The sequence below is a fragment of the Camelina sativa genome, chromosome 13, assembly GCF_030686135.1.
Source record: "Camelina sativa cultivar CO46 ecotype springtype chromosome 13, ASM3068613v1".
In the NCBI taxonomy this organism is placed as follows: domain Eukaryota; kingdom Viridiplantae; phylum Streptophyta; class Magnoliopsida; order Brassicales; family Brassicaceae; genus Camelina; species Camelina sativa.
Genome location: NC_141892.1, coordinates 3240974 through 3259360, shown reverse-complemented (window position 1 = coordinate 3259360; position 18387 = coordinate 3240974). Strand labels below are relative to the sequence as shown.

The following is an 18387-nucleotide window of genomic DNA, read 5'->3' as shown; positions in this document are numbered from 1 at the left end:
GTAAAGTGATCTAATCTACCTTTTCAAACTGACCAAACAAATTTACAAATCTTATATAACTATAGTATTTGATTAAACAAACTTTAAAAACATATTGCAAACTGAGATATATTAGGACTTTCTATTTTATATCTGAAACTATATACAGAACAAAAAAATCTGGATTAAACATCTTAGTAAAAGTGTTCTTCTTTTTACTTTAATACAAATGTATTTTCTGATAAAATATCATTAAAATATGATAATTCCTTTTTCTAATGTCACACACAGTATATTTCATCTTTAAGTGAATTTTTTGTTCTTTTTTGTCTGTTCAAAAATTAAAGGAGGTAAAATATTTTTGTCTGATTCTGAGTATTATAGAGTTTTAATATTATAGTATTAGTGTTTGTCATATTAATTTGATTCGGTTGATATTTTATTTTAAGTTACTTACAGCATACTTTTTAGTTTTTATCGTAAATAAGCAATACAGTTTGCTGTCAAAAAAAAAAAAGCAATACAGTTTATTAATCTACTACTCCTTAAGTAATCGTATTTGTAATTTCCTGTCGGTGTGCTTTACGTCCACTTAATAACGATAACCGGTTTATTTTGGTTACTTAATCGGTTTGCTTTTGTAAATCGCATTTGGTACATTAACTATCGGAGTCAACACATACGAGATGATGTTTTCTTGGCTTTTACTAGTAGGTGATAATTGGATATTTGTGTCTTAGTTTAGGAAAATATCTGCAAATAAAGAACTTGATGACACACGTCTGATGAGGAGAAAGAAGTACTTGACTACGAAGATAATCACAATAAAGATTCAAAGAAGATGGAGTGGTTTTATGGATCACTATTACTTTATGATCGTCCCTATTCTTAATTGATTGAAGTTCGAATTAAGTAATGTAGTCGGTTGTAAATTTTGAACTTATACACATATTATTGTCTAATTCCGTGAAAGGGATCTTGCAGTTAATTAAGGCATTTGTTTCAGTTCTATTGATGACGCTTATTCTTTTCACATATTCAGTGTTCAAATGGGTTTTGGCTCAATTTAGATATATATATATATATATCCCTAGTTTCCATTATGTCTCACTCTATCTTTTTATCTCATATATGTAGGTGCATGTAGAGTTTTTGTTCTTAACTCATTAGTAAGTAAAGAATCAGGTTTTATATGTATATTCAGAATAACCGAATTAACACGTTTGGGTGACTGATTCATTTGAATTGTTCATATATACAAGATGCCATACTATAAGTCTATATTATTCTTCAACACATATAGACTAGCTACTTTTTGTTCATGACTTAGAGCATTCGCAACATGAGTAACCATAATTATAAGAGGAATAACTTAAACGAATGCAAACAAATAATCGGATGTCCAGCTTCGAAGGCAGACTTGCTCATCTAGCTAGCTTAAGTAAGGTAACTAACAATGCCAATGATTAATATTTTAAGCATAATATTTGCGTTTACAAGAAGAGAAAAGGTAAACACATAAATTAAAACAAAAGGGTCCGATAGAAAGTGTTAATGGACCATATAAATGATAGTCCAAACAAAAGGTACATTAATTTAGCAATTAAAATATTGGATATAAATGATAGTTAAGGTTAAAAAGTTGAAGAGAAAACTTGGACAAGATAACATTAGCAACGGAGTTGAAACTAGCCGATGTAGATGTGAATCTTGAGTGCGAGAAGGAAGACGCAGACAAGGGAGAAGTAGAGAAGAGAATGGACGATAACTGATACAGCGCTTGTCTGAAAATTACCGAACTCAACGTATCTTTGTCGTCCAGGCAACTGAAACAGAAGCCCTGGCGTGAGCATCACGAAGAGTATCACCGTCACTAGCACCGGTCCCCAGTCCGACATTTTCTCTCTCTCTCTCTCTCTCTCTCTCTCTCTCTCTCTCTCTCTCTCTCTCTCTTTCTCGAGTCTTGATGATGATGATGATGCTTGCTTGCTTGCTTGAACGAGTACGATATCGTGGAGATAGAAGAGGGTGCGTTTTATAGTCATAGGAGAAAGATTGGAGAGAATGTGGGAAGGTGGGTCGGAGGGTTGATTCATGAAGTCACTGTTGATTCTCTTTTTATTTGGAGGGGGTTTACTTGTGCATCAGGTTTTGATTATTTTTGGGGAATTGTAATGTTCTTTTTCCAAACTAAGCAACTTATAAGGTGAAAAGTGACAAAATACATATGTCATCATAAACTAGATCTGTTAAAACTAAATTACGGATTAAATGGATAGAGTTATTGATTTTTTCAGAACTTTTTTTTTTCTTTTGTCCCGAGTTACTAAGTAGGAATATTTGATCAGTACCCAACACTTAACGTAACACAAGACTGATATATAAATAAGTTTTTGAAAACCCTCGAGTGTAAACAAAATTAAAAGGAGAAGGAATGATATATGCCGACCAAAAAAAAGACGTACAGAAATCAAAGACCTTCTATAATTTTTAAGTCCATAAAGACATGTACATATATTTCTTGACAAGAAAAGGACATATCGCATATTTCGAAGAAAAATCCAGAAATTATAGTTTACCTTTAATACAAACAATTATTTTTTGTTTTTATCTCACATATTCAAAACTAGGATGTTGAAAAATTCATAATCAAAACTAGGATATTATACAAAATCATTAATTTGTTGGTGGTTTAACCCTGACTACTTTTAATATCAACATTTGAAGTAATATAAACACCAAAAAAATCGTATTGTAAAAAAGAAATGAAAATACTGATCATACATTTTTGTTCACTAGCAGAAATTAAGTAAAATCATGCATTTAATTCATTATTCAAGAGGGTAAACATAAACAAAGTGTAGAATTTTTGTTTTTCACAATTACAAATCCTACGATACACTGATTGATGGGTAAAGTGATAACACACAACCCATCTAGACCTTTCCCTAAAAACAGACCCAAGTGTTTGATTTCGATTTTGCTTCCACTTAAAACAATACTTTTACAAATTTTGAAAATCTCCAACGTTAATTTTGGTCAGACTCTGGGATTTACGACTATATATATAAAGATCTTTGGCTTATATGGACGTTAAAGATTTGTTAACTTTGTTAAAAATGGAAAGTTAAAACAAATTAAAACGGAAACACATTTTCCCACAAAAAAAAAAAAAAAAAAAAAAACACAGATAAGAGTTTGAGGGGCAAAATTGGAATAAACAGATATCTATAGTCCTATAGAAGAACACTCTTAAGCTTCTCTCTACTACAAACAACTACAAGTACAAACAAATCAGTGTTCGTCATTCGTCAACTACTTAAGCTTCGCACTCTGTTTTTTGTTTGACGAGATTTTTCCAGAGATGACGAGAACAGAGAAACTTGAGATGGTGAAGATATCAACGGTACTTACGATGATGGTTTTATCAATGGTTATGATGACGATGGTCGAGTCTTCGAGATCAGTTGACGTTGACGGCGACGACTCTGAGATCTTAAGAAGACACTTGCTCGCTAATGGCCTCGGCGTCACTCCTCCCATGGGGTCTGTATTACTCTGCTTCCTTCTTTCTCTTTGATTTTACCATTGATTCCCTAAATTGGAGTTTGTGAAATCGGAAGAGAACACACATTCTACAACCATAGTCTTTGACCATAATCGTAGTAGCTTGAATTTAACTTCTTTGTCCTGAACTTTTTTGTGTTCAGACTAAGTTCATAATCGATTATTTATCTCTATGTTGTGAAAAGTGTTTTGCTTTTTTTTTTTTGTGTTCTTTCTTGATGATGTCTTGATGAAGTTCAATGTGATGGTGTTTTCAATTTCAGGTGGAATAGCTGGAACCATTTCAGCTGCAACATAGATGAGAAGATGATCAAACAAACTGGTAAAGTTTCAATTTCTTTGGTAAAGTTTCAATTTTTTTTTCAATCCTGGATTAATCTTTGCATCTCTAGTCTTCTGTCATCTTAACAAATCAGTAAATTTAATGCTTGCAACAGCTGATGCTTTGGTTACCACTGGCCTCGCTAAGCTTGGTTACAACTATGTTAACATCGGTATGGCTCCAATATGACTAATCATTATATCAATGTGATTTCTTAAAGAGTAAAACTTTTTCATTGGTTATATATTGTTCTTCACAGTACTAAAATCTTGGTTTTTTCCATCAGATGATTGCTGGGCTGAAATTGCTCGTGATAACAAGGTATTAAACACTTGTTTGTGTATTCCTGGTTTCATTTCCTATTCTGCAGTTTTTGATATATGTTTATCTTCCCCAAATCTGTTTTCCAGGGAAGTCTGGTGCCAAAGAAGTCAACTTTCCCTTCTGGTATTAAAGCCCTTGCGGATTATGTTCACAGCAAGGGCCTTAAGCTTGGGATTTACTCAGATGCAGGGTAAACTTTTTTTTCTAGCCTTTGTTTCTAGAATCATAGCTTCAGTGATTTGAACAAGAATACACAATTGTCCTTAAAACATTTCTTTGGTTTATAGGTATTTTACCTGCAGCAAAACCATGCCAGGTTCTTTAGGCCATGAGGAGCATGATGCCAAGACCTTTGCAGAATGGGTACGTTAGATGTCATTCTTGTTTTCTGACATCTCATAAACTGGTCATTGCCCTGATTTTCAGACAATGCTTGGGCTGAAATTTCAGGGAATTGATTACTTGAAGTATGACAACTGCAACAACGATGGCTCTAAACCTACTGTCAGGTATACCTGATGAGACCAGTTGAGTTTCAGGTTTACTTAGCCACCAGATCTTTTTAATAGACGAGATTCACATTCACTGGATGATGATACTATTCAGGTATCCACTGATGACCCGAGCTCTGATGAAATCTGGCCGCCCCATCTTTTACTCCTTGTGTGAATGGTATAAAATCATGTTCTCTTTCAATAAGAAGATTGTGTTTATTCCTCTGTGGAAGAATATGACTAATTCAAACCGTGTTGTTATCAGGGGAGATATGCATCCAGCTCTATGGGGATCTCCAGTAGGCAACAGTTGGAGAACCACTAATGACATCAAAGATACCTGGCTTAGGTAAGAGTAAAAGATAAAAGATGGCGAAATCTTTCTTCAAAAACGCTGAAGATTTCTCATCTTAACAATTTGTGGGGCTTATTACAGTATGATCTCAATAGCAGACATGAATGAAGTCTACGCTGAGCATGCAAGGCCTGGTGGCTGGAACGGTAGAGACCTGTTTTTTAAGTGTTTTTGCATATTTTAAGATTTTGGAGAAAACATTGTTGAGTTTGTTGTTGGTTGCAGACCCGGATATGCTTGAAGTGGGTAATGGAGGGATGACTAAAGAAGAGTACATAGTCCATTTCAGCATATGGGCAATCTCAAAGGTAAGTAAATTCCCAAATTAGAGCAACTCCGTTCAATGAAAATGTATCAAGTCTGAAACCAATGCTGCATATATATTTCAGGCCCCCCTTCTACTTGGTTGTGACATAAGAAACATGACCAAAGAAACAATGGAGATTGTTGCAAACAAGGAAGTCATTGCTATTAATCAAGGTACTTGATTACTGGTTAAGCCATCTTTTGACTCCTTAATTAAAACCATGTTTGAATTTATGATAAAGTAAAGGAGACATTTCTTGTAGATCCACACGGTGTTCAGGCCAAGAAGGTTAGAATGGAAGGCGATATCGAGGTCTGATTACATCTAAATACTAGACATTTACTATTCCGTCTATATGGACCTGTATGGACATAAGCTTTTATTTAATAGAATACTTTGTTTTTGGTAATGAATTGGGAAATGGAATCAGGTTTGGGCAGGACCATTGTCAGGTTACAGAGTAGCTTTGCTTCTGTTGAACCGTGGACCATCGCGAACTTCGATTACTGCTCTTTGGGATGATCTTGAGATCCCTGCAAACAGCATCGTTCAAGCCAGAGATCTATGGGAGGTATGCATACATGATACATACATACATACATACATAAATGCATACGTATTCAACTGTATATACATACACTAAATAAAATCTGATATTTTGTCTTCTGACGAATGTGTTTTGTTGTGATGTGAAAACAGCACAAGACATTGAAGCAAAAGTTTGTAGGGAACTTGACAGCAACAGTGGATTCTCATGCGTGTAAGCTGTATGTTCTCAAACCTGTTGCGTGAAATATGTATATGTATACAGGATAAAGAGAGTTAGTGTGGCTATGTTGTATTCTCCGATTATTCTGTAAAAACAATAAGGGTTCGTCTCAAATTGTGTTTCCACAGATGTTCTCCAATAAAGTGTTCTGTTTGCTCAAAATGCTAAAAATTCTCTACTGATATAATTCAATAGTGTTGTCGATGAGTTTGAATCGACATGTGTGTCCATATAATGATGAATTCTTTGCCTTAAACCAAAAAAAAAAAATAACTCTTTGCTTTTTTTTTTTGTTGCGTACGACACACGACATATCACATCACATCACAGCCCTTGTGCGTTACCACGTTGGTCCACTCGAGAAAAAAATTCATCTCATCATTTCAATAACCTAAGAGTCTTTGCCGTAAACTATACACTTTGTAACTGTGTGGCGTTATTTATGACCAGTAAAAACAATAACCTAAGAGCCTTTGCCGTAAAGTATACTCTTTGGTTTGAGTTTTGCATTTTTGACCAGTTCAAACTTTTAACCTAGTTAGAAATAGGTTTAGTTATTATTATTATTTTTGCTTACAATCTCAATTCTCAAAATTATGTAATACTTTAAAATAGTGACAAAAATGAAAAAAATACTCTCTCTGTCACACAAAGATTGATGTTTTGATACTTTCACACATATTAAGAAAAAAATTTATTTTTATTTATAAATTAATTTATAATTTCTTTTTGGTAGAGAGAGAAAATATAAACCAATAACAATTCAAAAATTTAAATATTTTTAATGATTACTTCTTGAAGTTTACAAAACATCAATTTTTGTGGGACAAAAAAATATCCCAAAACATCAATCTATGTGAGAGAGGAAGTATGAAACATCACACTCGGAAAGCATGCTCAGATTTTTTAATAATAACTGATAAGAACATGCGTATCAATGTATATATACCATTCGAACGGCCACCGGCTCGTAGGACCACGGTTTGGGCTCATCAGAGCAGAGCAAACATCACACTTCTAAATACAAATATAAAAATGTGTATAAAAATGGTCATAATAAATAATGATTCGATTGTGTTTACTAGAGTCCAATGCGATAATGACAACGAAAACCTAACGACTTATTGAAACGCGTGAAGAATTCTGTTTTTGTAATTTGGATGTAAATGACGTTATCAGAGCTTAATTGGTTTATTCATAATTAAAAAGTCCGTCACTCCAAAAACACTTGTTTATAGCTGAAATATTCCTCCTTGTAATTTACGTAAAAAATAGCAAGTTCACTGTGGTATAACATCAGTTCCTGAGACAGTAAGAAATAAAGAAGAAGAAAAGTTTGGATCGTATTAGCTGTTAATTGTTTTTGTTAGAGTTAGCTAAACCTTTACAATTAACTCATTATTTCTCATCATCTCTTACTAAAAATCCGGAGACTGGGTATATATATATTCTCTAGTGGTCACTCCATCGCTTATACTCCGACCGACAACACTTGTGTGTGTTATCTGGTTAATGGTTAACCACACAATAGTTGACATCAGTCGCAGCCTTTCACTAACTATTAGAATTAGTTATGAATACGTCCTACACAGTTTACAAACGAGTCGTTTGAAACGACTTCTTCTTTTCCTCAATCTTTTTACACTTTTTTGCGTCACAACCATAGACAACAGTATAACATATTTATTTTCCATATCCGTGACTAAAGCTACACAAATCTGAAAAATAAAATTAAAATTTCCGAAACAAAGAAAAAAAAGACCCACTTGCTATGGAGACAACTCTGACTGCAGTCACAGTCTGTGTGTGTATATATATAGAGATCGGCATGATCCCACTTAACCATCAACATTTACTACAGAACCCACTTTTGATTTTTCTTCAAACTCTGAGTCAGTTTATAGCCATTGGAGGAAAGAAGAAAAAAGCTTTGATCAAGCAATGGTTCTTATTGGTTTCTTCTTAAGATTCATTACGTTCACTTTGACTCTGACTCAGATTGTTGATGGGTTTCGTCAGAGTCGAATGTTGATGAACAATGGACTTGCTCGCTCTCCTCAAATGGGGTTCGATCCTCTCTTCATTTGTTTTCATTGATTTCACTTACTTGAGTCACAAGTTTAATTACCTCTTATGATTGATTTACTCTCTGATCAGATGGAACAGCTGGAATCATTTTCAGTGTAACATCAATGAAACCCTCATCAAACAAACGGGTGACTACTGATTCTAGAAAGCAAATCTGATGCACGATTAATTGATAGTATAAATAATACTAATAATCTGAGCTTCTCTGCAGCTGATGCAATGGTTTCAAGTGGTCTTTCTGCTAGAGGTTACAAGTATATTAACATAGGTAAAAATAAAAAATAAAACCATTTTGGTATGGCCACTCTGTTTTTTATCACTTCGTTTTCTTAATGGATTTGCTCTGTTTTTGTCTGTGTTTATAGATGATTGTTGGGGTGAACTCAAGAGAGATTCTAAGGTTAATTAAACCCTATCAAAGATGTATTTTCATTACAAGAGTCTTTGAGAATCAAGAACCAAAGTGAGATGTGTTTCTGGTGTATTTGATAGGGGAACTTGGTTGCAAAAGCATCGACATTTCCTTCAGGAATCAAAGCTTTATCAGATTATGTTCACAGCAGAGGGCTAAAGCTTGGGATTTACTCTGATGCCGGGTATAGATATAGATACATACAAGAGATTTATCTTATAAATCCAAAAACATTTTAAAGACATGGTTAATTTGGTTAATGATCATATGTTTCTCAATTTCTAGGACTCTTACTTGCAGCCAAACCATGCCGGGCTCACTTGGGCATGAAGAACAAGATGCCAAAACATTTTCCTCATGGGTAAGTATGTATATATGCTTGTATGTATGCTATATCTGAACTAATTTCATGATCCTTGAAGCTGTGTGTTTCTGTTGTGGTGTATTCGACAGGGGATTGATTACTTGAAGTATGATAACTGCGAAAATACAGGTACAAGTCCAAGAGAAAGATATCCAAAGATGAGCAAAGCTCTCCTAAATTCAGGAAGATCCATATTCTTCTCTTTGTGTGAATGGTAAGAAGATCCACTAATGTTTTTATCAGACAACTTTGGTCTGACGATATTAACAAGAAACTGAGTTGTAAGTGCAGGGGACAAGAGGATCCAGCAACTTGGGCAGGAGATATTGGCAACAGTTGGAGAACAACTGGAGATATTCAAGATAACTGGAACAGGTCTCTGTTCTTTAATGGCTTCTTAGCATTTTTTCTTCAATCTTAATAATACATGAACTTGAAGATGTTTCTCTCTTCGTTTTTGCTTATTAGCATGACAATGATAGCGGATCAGAACGATCGATGGGCATCTTACGCAAGACCAGGATCGTGGAACGGTAAGTAGTTTGGTGTTAACAAACAGATGTGAGTCAATTGTATCAAGAACCATGAAAGTGATATCGATGTCCGGATAAAACTTAAACAGATCCAGACATGCTCGAAGTGGGAAATGGAGGCATGACTAAAGAAGAATACAGGTCACATTTCAGTATCTGGGCATTGGCAAAAGTATGAAATGTTGTTTTACCTGAAAGCCCTGAACAGAGTATCAATGTTTCCATACTTAACCCAATGTTGGACTGTGTTCTCTCTTGCAGGCTCCTCTGCTGATCGGGTGTGATCTTCGATCGATGGACAAAGTTACCTTTGAGTTGCTTAGCAACAAAGAGGTGATTTCTGTTAATCAAGGTAAATAATATAGAAAATTTCTTAACCACTTCAGAATCTGCTAACATGAAATCCTAAAGTGATAAGAGCTTGTGAGCTGTTTATGTTCAGACAAACTTGGGATCCAGGGAAAGAAAGTCAAGAAAGAGGGTGATCTTGAGGTACTAGTTTTCTTATATATGTGTATGCACATGCCGAAAACACAAAACATGTAACATATGTGGTGTGCAATACAGGTATGGGCAGGTCCACTAAGCAAGAAACGAGTAGCTGTCATCCTATGGAACAGAGGATCAGTACCTGCAAACATCACAGCTCGATGGGCGGACCTTGGCCTTGATTCATCAGCTATTGTTAATGCTCGTGACTTATGGGCGGTAAATTATGATAAACAATGCATGCATTAGTATTCTGTTAATTCCATTACTACTATTCACACCTGAAACCTAATCATGAACCATGACTATAATGAATGCAGCGTTTGACACTTTCAAGTATTAAAACACAACTCTCTGCCCTAGTGGAGCCTCATGCCAGCAAAATGTACACTCTTACAAGACGCAAGGCATAAGATGTTGCTCTACAACACCTAGAAGTCAAGGAAGTAAAACTGAACCCTAGCAAAATCCTGTCGAAACCAGAAGATTGTTTCAAATCATCTTCTACTCTGATTTTGTATTATGCTGAATATGAAGATGCCAAAATCAGAAATACTCAATCCAAATAACATTATACAATAAGGAAATATTGAGTTTTGACAACAATCTCAAATGCCACTTTTGAAGTAAAACCAACAAATCCAGATGTTCGCAAAGTTTTCATCTAAAGATTCCATAAATAACAAGATACCATACCACCACCAGGCTTATTTTTCAACACAGACAACACCACATCACTGACATAACCAGGATGTATGAGAAGTTAAACGCAGAGGTAGTTATCACTCACCAGTGACCACCTCAGTTGGAGATGGCAGGTCATTAGGTTTCTTCTGAGCCATAAACATGTCGAAATCGGTGTGAGTGAACATGACTTTCCCCAGCCAGGAGGCAGCAGACTCCTCAAGACTGTTCATGTTCTCTTGATCCGAGGTCCCTGGCATGATCCAAACATTGTTGGAGAGCTTGGAACCCACAACTCCAAAAGCAGGAAGCTCAAATTTCCCCTCTTGAGGAAATATTTCTGAGAATCACAAGAAAAAAAAAAAAAAAAAAGAGTTCAAGACATCAAAAAGAAACACTAGTTTTTTGCAATCATAAACGCTTAAGGGAAAATTACCTGGAAACACGGGTGTGAATGAATGATATGTTATGAAATATCCCTTCACGACTTGCACTTCCGGAATTTGAATGGACGGGGACCTAACAATATATGTATCAATCAACCTCATTCAGCAAATTATTCATGTAGCAACTAAAGTAAATATATGTAACTGGAAAGTGCTAAAGCTGAGAAAATTAAGTATAGGTGAAAGAGAGATATACCAAGATACAGCAAACCAACTGTTTTCAGAAAGATCAGAGACTTTTAGGCTACCCAATCCATGGTGCTTGTTAGCTAGTTTTGTAACCTTAAAAGAACCAAAAAAAAAACAGAACCTCTCCACTTAATTAATATATCACTACAGAGAGACAAATTGTAAGCGATCAAACACATAAGAGCATCACTTACAGTTTCAATAAGAGGAGGCCTGTCTTCAATTCTCATTGTCTGGTTGAACTCCAAGTAAAGATGACAGTCCTCACCAAAGCTCCTAAATTTGAAGAAAAAAAAAACATAAAGTGTCAATCTTTCTGAATGAAGTAGACAAATTCAAAAATAAAGAATCAAAGAATCTGTGACCTTGAAGAAGATCCATCGATGAGAGGCTTCTTGGTGAAGATTTGGATCGCGGAGAGGGTGAGAGCATAGTACTGATTAACATTTCTCCAATTCAGCGTAATAGGAACGCCAACAGTATAACAGCTCCAAACGTTGTAGGCTTTCCAAATGTCATTCAGGACAACGTGAGGCTTTCTCACTCCTTCAGCTTTGCCTCTTGAAGAAGACGACGAGCCCACACGATTCTGCGCGGAAGAAATTTTTGAAATTAGGGTTTGATACGAAGACCCGGTTTATATTATTCGGATCCGGGTTGGAAAACTATACTACTATTTAAAGAAATCCCCCTCGTATTTGTTTTTATATCACAAATCAACCCAAATGTTTCAGTTTCTTCCTTTTAACCAAAATCAAGAGATATTATTTTGATTTGGTTTAGCTTGGTTTTACTTTATATTTTTGATTAATTATCTTATGTAGATTAGTGGTTTATCTTAACTAAATCCAAAGAATCTGACACGAGTCAAACAATGATACAATTAAGATAAGACAGTAGAAAAAAAATTTGTTTTAGTATCATTCAACCCATTTACTATTAATTAATATTGTTGCTTAATTACATTTTCATAATATATTACTGTTTAAAGCTACTTTTTTTAAGACGACTTTTATTACATTGTTTTCTTCTACATGATTTAATGATACTTTCTCAAATTTGAATGATTTAATGATATGTTCTGAAAGGTTTTATAGAATGCGATTAGATGCTTAATTGAGTTTCTAACATGAGAGTATGTATACAAATTCACCGAGGTTTGTTCTCTACGATTTTGAGATATTGTGCAAGAAAATTAAGTTTATGTATACTAAAGCACTATTTCAAACACATCTCTGAATGATTCAGAAAAAGATTTAAAAAAATTACCTGGATACGGGATTTGAAGAGGACTCGAGGAGAGATATGCTTAAGAAAACTTTCGAAATTAGATTTGTCTCTCTCATTCGTTTTCTCCATGATTTTAGTTTGGGTAGCGATTCTCCGTTTGCTTTTGTTTGATCGTTGTGGTCGGACTCTATTATGGATTGTTGACAATCACAAAGTAGAAGATAAGGAAAACGGAGGGAATTTATAGCGTTTAAAATGTGAAATTTCATAAAAAAAACAAAAAGAAGAAAGAAAAAAACATGAAATATAAAAATAAAGAGAAAGTCAAAAAAATAAAAATAAAATATATTTTTACCAAAAAAATACAAATTACTATCATTTGATATTTATTTAATTAGACAAAATTGGATTTATTAACTAAGGTGATAATTAATACACCCTAATTAATATAAACTTTCCAAAAGAAAAGAAAAGACTCTATACATAATATAAACACCTGTTATTTTCTGTTTAATTCTGTGACGATATTAATAAAACCTGTTTGTCAAATCTCAAATCTTATAATACCATAGATTTAGAGAAAAGGAAATAGAGACACACAAATGTATGTCAAGATGGTACATACAAACCTTAGACAAATATTGATATCGAAAAGTGAAATTTTTTTAGTCAAATGGTTAAAAGTCTCACTCTTAAAACCATTTTTGCTATAATTTGAACCCAATAAATTGTACTACTTATTCTGTTCCGCGTAGTAGGAGTTGGGTTTTGGATCGGAGTTTTGTTGACCCAAATCCGCGTATTCCACATTTGTTGTTTTTATCTTCTTATCTTATATATCCTGTATATGCTCATGGGAAATTAGATGTGACAAGCATAATTTAGCCTAGTGTGCGTATGAGCTAGCTAGGAGTAGGACACACTTGTTCTAAGCAACTTCTCACTTTTCTTTTCTATCTTTCAATTCTTTTGTTGAGCCAACTACTTAAACTATATATGTATATCTTTATAACTGCCACTCTAGTCACACGTCATAATTTTTTTACGATTAGAGGATTATCTATTTTATTGCGCATAAAATGTGACCGTCACAAAATATTGACTGACTTCTTCTTTTTCAATTGTTTTAACTTCTATTTACTAGTAGTAGTATATAAAGTTAGTCCGTTGCCACTTGCCAATTTGCCATAACTCAAAATTCCCGACTCACCCTGCTTTATCCGCATTCACTTGTACTTTCCCTACTAAAAAGTAAAAACGTTGACCAATTTATATTCGTTTAGCAAAAGCCTTAATTATCCAATCCGACTGTGGTTAATTATCTACGTAACCAGTTAATCAAATACACATTCAAAATTTGACATGCTGTATCAAAACTTCACTGAACCTTTAATTACGCTCAATAACGTTTCATTGATAAAATACCTGATTAAAGAGTACACAAAATTAAGCATTTTACATTCATGTTCTGTGTTTTGCGTCTCATTACGTACTAGAAACTCATCATTCTTCTACTTCATTCTAGAGTACAGGAATATACTACTATACCAAAAACAAAAAAAAACGAACGTCAAGTATTGAGTCTGCATATGCATTTGCCTGTTGTGTAGATCACATGGGCAGAGACATGGGTGACGAATTGATTCAGCGGCAGGCATATCTTATGGTGGGATATCCATTTTAAATTTAGTTCCTTTTGTGTTTATACTTTATATTATTTTTTCACTTTATGCTAAAAACTTGTGCTAAAAACTTTTCTCTTATTCTTTCAAAAAAAAAAAAAAACTTTTCTCTTGTGCTTAGAAAACGGACGTTATGACATCAAAAAGTCACAATGCCAACTCAGAAAGCACCAAATCCACGACGCCCCTTCTTCATAAGTAGTTTACTACGTAATTTACATGTGGTGCCGTCTTGCCAACTTTAGATGTTAAAAAGCATGTCGGAGTCTAACGTGAGGGGCGTGTGATCATGTTTCAACTTTTTTTTTTTTTCAATCTGGCTCAAAGCAGCCAAACACAATGCTTTAACCCTAATCCCCAAAAAAAAGATTCAAATTTAGATATAACTAAAGCTACTTTTTCTCGTTTGCTGAACTGTTGATGACCCATTCATGACTCATCCTACGGTCAAGTCACAAAAGATTCACTATCTTCGCTTTTCATTTGCCCTTTAAATACCTTACCCTGCACCAAACCATTTCATCAATCATCTTCAAATTTTACAAATCACACAAACATCATCAAGATCAAGTACGATTAGTCAATCTTCTCAATATGAACATGAACAGAGTTGGACAACAAGTCATTCGATTTCCAGCGGCAAAGACTACTCCGGTGGGTTACTTAACTGATCCGGCTTCAATAAACAAGTTATGGGTTCCGGCTTCTTCCAAGAGATCTGAACAAAGTTAGTACTTAATTTAACTACCCTCTCTTCTATGTTTTGAATCCATATTGTTCTTATCTTCTTTTTTTTCACTGGAAATTTTGAAAGCTAACAGCAGGATTGATTGTTTCTTTTGACAGGCAACGACAAAACGATTCTTAAAAGGAAGAAAACCGATGGTTTCACCAATGGAGCATGCAATGCGAAGCTAAGACCAAAGCTAACCGAAACAGTGAAGAGAAAGCTATCTTTGGGCGCTAGAATTCTTCAGGTTGGAGGTTTAGAAAAGATCTTCAAGCGGCTCTTTAGAGTCAGTGAAGGAGAGAAACTGTTCAAAATGTACCAGTGTTACTTGTCGACAACCGCAGGTCCCATTGCCGGCCTTCTATTTATCTCGTCCAAGAAAATGGCGTTCTGCAGTGAGAGGTCCATAAAGGTGGCTTCTTCTCAAGGAGACATGATCCGGGTTCACTACAAAGTGTCAATTCCCTTGTGCAAGATAGAGAGAGTGAACCAGAGTCAGAACACAAAGAAACCATCACAGAAGTACCTGGAAGTAGTCACCGTCGATGGTTTCGACTTCTGGTTCATGGGGTTCCTGAGCTACCAAAAAGCTTTCAATTGCCTTGAGAAGGCTCTTTCTCTGAGCTTTGAAGGCAAGGAAGAGCAATAAAGCTACGATTTTACGAGGAGCTTTGGAGTTTAGAATAAATATTTCATTTCTTCTTTACCTGATTGATCACAGAGTAGTCCTAGAAAGACCAGACAATACTGTACAAACTCAATGTATTTTCTCTATTCCATTGTTTGTAGACAATATCAGATGAATATATTAAGTGAATCATATGTATGCATGCAATGCTCATTCAACTGAAATGGAAAGTCTATAGCGGGGCTCTGCAAAAAAAAACAATTTCCTTGTGCTTGAAATACAGAGAGTAATATGCCCTGACACGTCCAATGAAGAACAGAGTGCACAGGAACCATTGCTTACTTTATGCTAATTGAGTATCTTCAAAAGTCTTTACAAGACTCTAAGATTCTTAAAGCTCAATCTTTCCCTAAGTAAATAACAAGAAAAAGAGCCGTCTTGAGTTATATTCATAGCAGCAGAAGATTCAAAGAGCTTTACTCACCAGCCTGTTTCATCATACAACATACTGGTTCAGTATCTACTGAGGCAGGTCTATATCCTTTCAGCTGTCTAGCCACGAAATCACCCATGTCAGCTTGCTGTTGCTTAATGCTTCATTAATGCAAACCAAAGCCATGGTAGGACAAGATTTTCATGATTTGTGGAAGGGGAAATATGGGAATTTTGGGTTATGACAAGTGTCCTCGAGCTGTTATGTCTGGTCAAGCAGTATACTCTTGAAGACGAAAGTGAATGATAGAGCGAACAGATAATTGAGACATATAGGAACTAAGATTGAATTAGTCAAACTCAACACTCAAGAGTTGAAATTCTTGAGACCAATCTAAATTACAGAGCCGTACCTCCTTGGTTTCTACATGGATATTTGATGTATCAACAACTAAGGTACACGGAATGGAAGACGCATCACCAACTATAAGCAAACATGCCTCATAAATTCCATTCCCTGGTGGTAAATTAAGTAGTGATGATCTCGGGACTGAGATCATCCTTTCACTCCGCATATCTTGGGTTCTGACTTTCAAGATAAGCCGATGTGCCCTGCCAAGGAGCTCCGTTACGTACCTCATATCTCCCACAGCAAGAGCTTGGCGTACACGTGTAGAAGAGACTTGTCCTCTGTCTTTTGAGTCCCCTGAGTCTCTCCTTCCTGGGCCTTGCTTCTTGTCCATCACAGATTTTATGATGTAAGCAGTGATGCCATATTCCTCGCACAGTCTTACTAGCTCAGAGGCATCACCAGACGCTTTATATCCAAATCGGTAATTTTCACCTGTGGAAAAAGGTTTTTGCAAACGATTGATTGTGTGCGAACATATAATGGTACGAGAAAGGGGTGGTTGAGATCTTTTCAAAGTTCACCTGCCACAACTCCGCAGACTCTGAGCTCCTTTGACAGCTTCTCCACAAACTGCCAGGGGGTAAGATGTCGCACGCTGGCAAATTCTATCTCGTGCTCTTCGGGTGCTCTGTTTCCACAATACGAGGCCCAAGAGGTAAGCACCCTTTTTCGATCACATTTGGCCACTATTGGGGACCTGCTTGTAGAGATTTATACTGTCAGTAGTCACCATGGGACAGAGCCAAAAATTGATTATAAAACATATACTTGATCACCAGAATCATATCTACTGTTTAACTATCTCAAAGAACAGGAATCTTAGGTTGGTTCATTCGCAAATTGGGATTTGAACCGAACTAACATTTATGCCAAAAGGAAAAGAGAAGGCAGGCAGGCATGAATACTACAGGTGGGGACATTATTACCTAGGCTCCCAGCCAAGTACCTCGGCCATTCCAACAAAAGATAATAGATACGGAGTTCCAATTCTTGAAGCTTGAATCGTAAGCTCTCGATGGCCGATATGCAAGGCATCAAACTTCCCTAGAGCAACAACGCCTCCTACACATATAAATGTAATAGGGAACATGTAAAAACAAGACGAAAAGGTTACATAATCTCTGCAAGTATGCACATCAAAGAAAGGCATTGCAAAACCATGAGAGAAGTTGAGAGCATAATCATCTATGCTAACATATACTCCATTCTTCTACCAAGTCTAATACTAGCGCTCTCTCCAAAGAAAAGAAAGGTGTGACAATTTCTAGGGATGCAGTTGGATTTGAGGGAGTTAGATAAAAAACTTGAACGAAGATGCAAAAAACAAGCAACCTAGATACCTGAAACTGGGGATAATCCTTCAACTGGAAGCTCAGGATCATCTTCTCGTTGGCTTCAGAAGAAGATAGCAAAATAACATCACTCAGATAAATTCAAAACACATCTCTCTTTCGAATCCAGAAACATAAATTTCGACAATTTACACAATCTCAGTAGTCTAGGGTAAGCTAAATTATGAAACTTCACATGAATTGGTCAAAATGCCAACCTTGAATCATATACCAAAGTGAGGAAAAGACATGAATCAGAAGTCAAAGTGAGGAGAGAACCTGAAACAATTGTGTAGAATAGGGATATCTCCGGGAGTCCTGCAATGAGACCCATATGAAGAAATCATCATCCGCTGTTGCAATTTATGGCTGGAATGATGACCGTTCGCCATAGCCTGACACGGCCTGTTGAGAAAGAGTGAAGAGAGCTGCACAATCTTAGCACCACAAAACCCTAATCCTAATCCAATCGAACTATGATTATGGTGGTGGTCGGAAAAATGCTGCAAACCTCCGCACAACATGGTTCCGTTCCTTCTCGTGATTACAGATCGGACAAAGCTCGCTCTCACGGTGAGAGACTCTTCGCCGGAGAGCTAAGTTAAAACTTAAAAACACAT

General features: G+C 35.7%; 6 protein-coding genes across 9 annotated transcripts; 3 read left to right on the top strand and 3 right to left on the bottom strand.

The window, feature by feature from the left end:
• Positions 1 to 1426: 1426 nt before the first annotated feature.
• Positions 1427 to 2070, bottom strand: LOC104737892 (uncharacterized). The gene has a single exon (XM_019234454.2). The coding sequence runs from the start codon at positions 2022 to 2024 to the stop codon at positions 1668 to 1670; it is 357 nt and encodes a 118-aa protein (XP_019089999.2). The 5' UTR covers positions 2025 to 2070; the 3' UTR covers positions 1427 to 1667.
• A 950-nt stretch (positions 2071 to 3020) lies between these two features.
• On the top strand, positions 3021 to 6279 carry LOC104734859 (alpha-galactosidase 1). Its single transcript, XM_010454521.3, has 15 exons — positions 3021 to 3525; positions 3810 to 3868; positions 3984 to 4040; positions 4155 to 4189; positions 4279 to 4382; positions 4480 to 4555; positions 4643 to 4701; positions 4799 to 4864; positions 4952 to 5035; positions 5123 to 5187; positions 5267 to 5349; positions 5431 to 5521; positions 5611 to 5660; positions 5779 to 5919; positions 6048 to 6279. The coding sequence occupies exons 1-15, from the start codon at positions 3344 to 3346 to the stop codon at positions 6138 to 6140; spliced, it is 1245 nt and encodes a 414-aa protein (XP_010452823.1). The 5' UTR covers positions 3021 to 3343; the 3' UTR covers positions 6141 to 6279.
• Positions 6280 to 7952: 1673 nt separating this feature from the next.
• LOC104734858 (alpha-galactosidase 2) lies at positions 7953 to 10609 on the top strand. Its single transcript, XM_010454520.2, has 14 exons — positions 7953 to 8183; positions 8275 to 8333; positions 8417 to 8473; positions 8571 to 8605; positions 8698 to 8801; positions 8903 to 8978; positions 9071 to 9195; positions 9273 to 9356; positions 9450 to 9514; positions 9604 to 9686; positions 9776 to 9866; positions 9957 to 10006; positions 10082 to 10222; positions 10324 to 10609. Exons 1-14 carry the CDS (start codon positions 8059 to 8061, stop codon positions 10414 to 10416), a joined length of 1188 nt encoding a protein of 395 aa, XP_010452822.1. The 5' UTR covers positions 7953 to 8058; the 3' UTR covers positions 10417 to 10609.
• LOC147929164 (uncharacterized) lies at positions 10557 to 12825 on the bottom strand. The gene is made up of 6 exons (XM_087481003.1): positions 12592 to 12825; positions 11688 to 11911; positions 11517 to 11598; positions 11330 to 11415; positions 11124 to 11206; positions 10557 to 11027 (listed from the first exon to the last, which is right to left on the bottom strand). Exons 1-6 carry the CDS (start codon positions 12679 to 12681, stop codon positions 10786 to 10788), a joined length of 807 nt encoding a protein of 268 aa, XP_087337129.1. The 5' UTR covers positions 12682 to 12825; the 3' UTR covers positions 10557 to 10785.
• Positions 12826 to 14460: 1635 nt separating this feature from the next.
• Positions 14461 to 15816, top strand: LOC104734857 (GEM-like protein 4). The gene is made up of 2 exons (XM_010454518.3): positions 14461 to 14961; positions 15081 to 15816. The coding sequence occupies exons 1-2, from the start codon at positions 14829 to 14831 to the stop codon at positions 15611 to 15613; spliced, it is 666 nt and encodes a 221-aa protein (XP_010452820.1). The 5' UTR covers positions 14461 to 14828; the 3' UTR covers positions 15614 to 15816.
• A 253-nt stretch (positions 15817 to 16069) lies between these two features.
• On the bottom strand, positions 16070 to 18375 carry LOC104734854 (FAD synthetase 2, chloroplastic). 4 transcript variants are annotated; one of them, XM_087481027.1, is made up of 6 exons: positions 18279 to 18375; positions 18047 to 18172; positions 17363 to 17498; positions 16958 to 17133; positions 16438 to 16868; positions 16070 to 16363 (listed from the first exon to the last, which is right to left on the bottom strand). In XM_087481027.1, exons 2-6 carry the CDS (start codon positions 18099 to 18101, stop codon positions 16181 to 16183), a joined length of 981 nt encoding a protein of 326 aa, XP_087337153.1. In that variant the 5' UTR covers positions 18102 to 18172; positions 18279 to 18375; the 3' UTR covers positions 16070 to 16180. The 4 variants fall into 4 exon arrangements, with proteins under 4 accessions (XP_087337153.1, XP_087337152.1, XP_087337151.1 ...); XM_087481025.1 differs by adding an exon at positions 17777 to 17829 and having other exon boundaries at positions 16073 to 16363; positions 18047 to 18367; XM_087481026.1 differs by lacking the exon at positions 18279 to 18375 and having other exon boundaries at positions 18047 to 18242.
• Positions 18376 to 18387: the final 12 nt, after the last annotated feature.

Bases quoted from the DNA above. Each gene is read 5' to 3' on its own strand.
- LOC104737892 (XM_019234454.2), bottom strand. From the start codon at position 2,024: ATGACTATAAAACGCACCCTCTTCTATCTCCACGATATCGTACTCGTT.
- LOC104734859 (XM_010454521.3), top strand. From the start codon at position 3,344: ATGACGAGAACAGAGAAACTTGAGATGGTGAAGATATCAACGGTACTT. The intron at 3,526-3,809 runs GTCTGTATTACT...TTTCAATTTCAG, and splicing joins GGCGTCACTCCTCCCATGGG to GTGGAATAGCTGGAACCATT. The intron at 4,190-4,278 runs GTATTAAACACT...TCTGTTTTCCAG, and splicing joins AAATTGCTCGTGATAACAAG to GGAAGTCTGGTGCCAAAGAA.
- LOC104734858 (XM_010454520.2), top strand. From the start codon at position 8,059: ATGGTTCTTATTGGTTTCTTCTTAAGATTCATTACGTTCACTTTGACT. The intron at 8,184-8,274 runs GTTCGATCCTCT...CTCTCTGATCAG, and splicing joins GCTCGCTCTCCTCAAATGGG to ATGGAACAGCTGGAATCATT. The intron at 9,515-9,603 runs GTAAGTAGTTTG...AAACTTAAACAG, and splicing joins AAGACCAGGATCGTGGAACG to ATCCAGACATGCTCGAAGTG.
- LOC147929164 (XM_087481003.1), bottom strand. From the start codon at position 12,681: ATGGAGAAAACGAATGAGAGAGACAAATCTAATTTCGAAAGTTTTCTT. The intron at 11,912-12,591 runs GTAATTTTTTTA...TCTTCCGCGCAG, and splicing joins TCTTCAAATCCCGTATCCAG to AATCGTGTGGGCTCGTCGTC. The intron at 11,599-11,687 runs GTCACAGATTCT...CTTCAAATTTAG, and splicing joins ATCGATGGATCTTCTTCAAG to GAGCTTTGGTGAGGACTGTC.
- LOC104734857 (XM_010454518.3), top strand. From the start codon at position 14,829: ATGAACATGAACAGAGTTGGACAACAAGTCATTCGATTTCCAGCGGCA. The intron at 14,962-15,080 runs GTTAGTACTTAA...TTCTTTTGACAG, and splicing joins TTCCAAGAGATCTGAACAAA to GCAACGACAAAACGATTCTT.
- LOC104734854 (XM_087481025.1), bottom strand. From the start codon at position 18,291: ATGTTGTGCGGAGGTTTGCAGCATTTTTCCGACCACCACCATAATCAT. The intron at 16,869-16,957 runs GTGAACTTTGAA...CTTTTTCCACAG, and splicing joins AGTCTGCGGAGTTGTGGCAG to GTGAAAATTACCGATTTGGA. The intron at 16,364-16,437 runs GTACGGCTCTGT...ATTCAATCTTAG, and splicing joins TCCATGTAGAAACCAAGGAG to TTCCTATATGTCTCAATTAT.